The 2,618-nt window shown below is 44.3% G+C and overlaps 1 protein-coding gene across 1 annotated transcript; it reads left to right on the top strand.

The window, feature by feature from the left end:
• The first annotated feature begins 368 nt into the window (after positions 1 to 368).
• On the top strand, positions 369 to 2,124 carry LOC133832569 (uncharacterized). The gene is made up of 4 exons (XM_062262894.1): positions 369 to 666; positions 922 to 1,361; positions 1,447 to 1,820; positions 1,980 to 2,124. The coding sequence occupies exons 1-4, from the start codon at positions 369 to 371 to the stop codon at positions 2,122 to 2,124; spliced, it is 1,257 nt and encodes a 418-aa protein (XP_062118878.1).
• The last annotated feature ends 494 nt before the right edge of the window (positions 2,125 to 2,618 follow it).

Below are 2,618 nucleotides of genomic sequence, written 5' to 3'. Positions count from 1 at the left end.
CCTTCCAAATTACCCTTAACGACTCTCTGTGCCACATGAGATCAATTATTTGTTTGATCTCAAGTCCAACCCCAATCACAACAACATGGGGTTCTTCCACTTTTACCACCAGAAATCTACACGCACTTTTATGAGTGCGATCACCCACAAGCCCAACGTGGGAAAGTACTTCCAGGAGTACTTTTTAACACCGGATATGGTTGCCAACAATCTGGCCTTCATTGAAGGAGGTAAATTATTTATTCACTGTCGCTTAATTTCCTTTAGCTTTTCTACACATTCCTTAGAACTTCGGTGTCATTTAGGTATGTGGCGTCGACCAACTTCTACTCCAGAGATGGAGATACGAGCAACATCCTTAGGCCAGCATGACCGACATAGAAAAAAGCATCAAAGAGCTAGTCACGAAGAACAATCTAAGGGTCGTTGGTCGTCTAGCACCTCGTCAGGATGTGAGGGAATCAACTCCGGGGAGTACTACTGGTGGAGGAGTTCCCGAGCAGCACCAAGATGTGTCACAACCTCCGATGAGGAGGACAACGGGAGTGACCATCAGGGAACCCTCCAGCACCCCGCAAGCAGTTGTTGCCCCTGCTTCACCAGGAAAGGGAAAGGAGAAGGTTTCTGAACACTCCGAGCCTATTGTTGAATCTACAGATGAGAACGGTACTGACTTCTCACTCTTAGAAAGTTTTCCCATTCCCTGTCATTTATTTGTGGTGGATGACAACTTTAAATACACGCCTAATTTAAATTCAGACTTCTTCAAGGCAGTGAGTGAGTGTAGCAGTAGTACAATAAATAATGTAGCGACCAGTAGTTGTAGCTCGGGTATTTTACTTATAATTTCTTTGATCTCATTTCCTTGATTTAGTAAGTATCTTCATCTATATTTCCTGACCGTTCGCTTCTATTTTGCAGTCATGTCAGCTGAAGATCTGTTCAACCTGTACAGCGAACCTGAACCCGCTGCTCCTCCGAGCAAGAAAAAGGGGAGCAGGAAACACCGCGGAGAGAGCAGCAGCAACCCTCTGACAAAAAAGTTTTGGACTGCAGATCCTCCAATGCCAGCTCCTTCCAAGGAAACAACACCTCCTCCAGCTCCCATCGACCAGACGTCTCCGCCAACCCCTGTCGACCAGACACATCCTCTAGCGCCTGTTAACCAACCTCCTCCAGCTTCTGGTGACCAGACACCTCCTGATCAGACAGGAGAAGCTTTGGCAAACATTGTGCTTAGTTCAACCAAGGATAGGCTGACTAAGCTATTGAGGCAACGACGTAGCCGAGAGGCCATCATCGGTACCGAATCCATGGAGGTCGACCAAGTCATTAACTGCACGCTGAACGAAGTGCTCAGCGTAAGTTGCCTTTTCCCGCTGAGCTTTATTTTTTTATCTTTTCATTTTATTTCTACTAACAGTTTTACCTTCTTACTGATCGTAGGGAGTTCAAACCATGAGCGCTAGCTGGTGCCGCTTGGGAGCCCTGACTGGTCAATACGAGAATAGACTTAGCGAGCAGCTTAAGGCGTCCGAAGACAGACACGCTGAGGATCTTAAATCATCTGAGGCCAGACACGCCGAGGAGCTTAAGATGGTTGAGGCAAAATACACTGAGCAGCTCGAGGCAGCCGAGAAGAAAAACGCTGAGCTACTCGAACAGAAGGCTAAGCTGGCCGAGGAGCTGAAACAGCACCAGGCTACTTTGATCAAAGCCATTAAAACTAAAGAGAAGTACAAGGAGGCTTCTTTGCTTAATTTTAAGGAAGCCTCTAAGATTCAAGATGATCTGGTCATTAGCAGAAAGGAGACTGAGAGGTTGGAGGAACGAGTCAAAGAGCTCGAGGAGACCAATGCCAGTAACCTGGAGAGGTACAAGGGGGCCACTTTCAGATGCTTTTATACATTCTAGAAGCATAACCGCGAGGCAAACTTCTGCTATCTCTCAGAGCATATGAGGCAGTCTGAGATAAACAGGTGCTTGACTCACCTTGAAGAGGAAAAGCAAGTGAGAGTTCCAGCATCCCCCGAAATCTCTTTGGCTACGAACATCGATGGCGTAGATGAGGAAATTGGGGCCTCCATCGACCAGCAAACTCCTCAAGATCCTACTGTTTCATAATTTTTCCTGTCAAGACAATATAGCCTTTGCTGCACGGGCATCTTTTTCTTTCAAACAGAGAATTACATCCGAGCAGTAACTACTCGCGGTGTAAAAAAAATTACTTTTAATATTTAGATATTATAATACTTGCAATATATTACAATATCTTGTTCACATGACCGAACTTCGCATTGTACTTTGGTTTGATTTAACAAAATTTAAACAAAATCTTGAAAAATACTCTAAGTACCGTAGCATGCTTTCACTTATTTTGCTCGTGTGTTTACATATACTTGTCGATATGCTTTGCTTACTAAATACCTTATATGCCCCCAAGTGATTGAGGAGCTTTAGGTCCTCGGTCACTTGCCTTAACCAAGACCTGTTCGAACATTATTGCTCGTAATAGACATTTATAAAAAATGATTATATAGCAAAACAACACACGTAATGAGAAAATAATTGTAATAAATACAATAGTTGGCAAGATTGACTGGCTGCGCACAGTCCTT

Source organism: Humulus lupulus, chromosome 4 (genome assembly GCF_963169125.1).
Source record: "Humulus lupulus chromosome 4, drHumLupu1.1, whole genome shotgun sequence".
NCBI classification, from domain to species: Eukaryota; Viridiplantae; Streptophyta; class Magnoliopsida; order Rosales; family Cannabaceae; genus Humulus; species Humulus lupulus.
Note: the sequence above shows the minus strand (reverse complement) of the source record. Positions and strands in the feature narration are given on the sequence as shown.

Coding starts and splice junctions, on each gene's coding strand:
- LOC133832569 (XM_062262894.1), top strand. CDS start 369: ATGACCGACATAGAAAAAAGCATCAAAGAGCTAGTCACGAAGAACAAT. Junction 1,362..1,446: donor CGCTGAACGAAGTGCTCAGC/GTAAGTTGCCTT, acceptor TACTGATCGTAG/GGAGTTCAAACCATGAGCGC. Junction 1,821..1,979: donor AGCAGAAAGGAGACTGAGAG/GTTGGAGGAACG, acceptor TGAGATAAACAG/GTGCTTGACTCACCTTGAAG.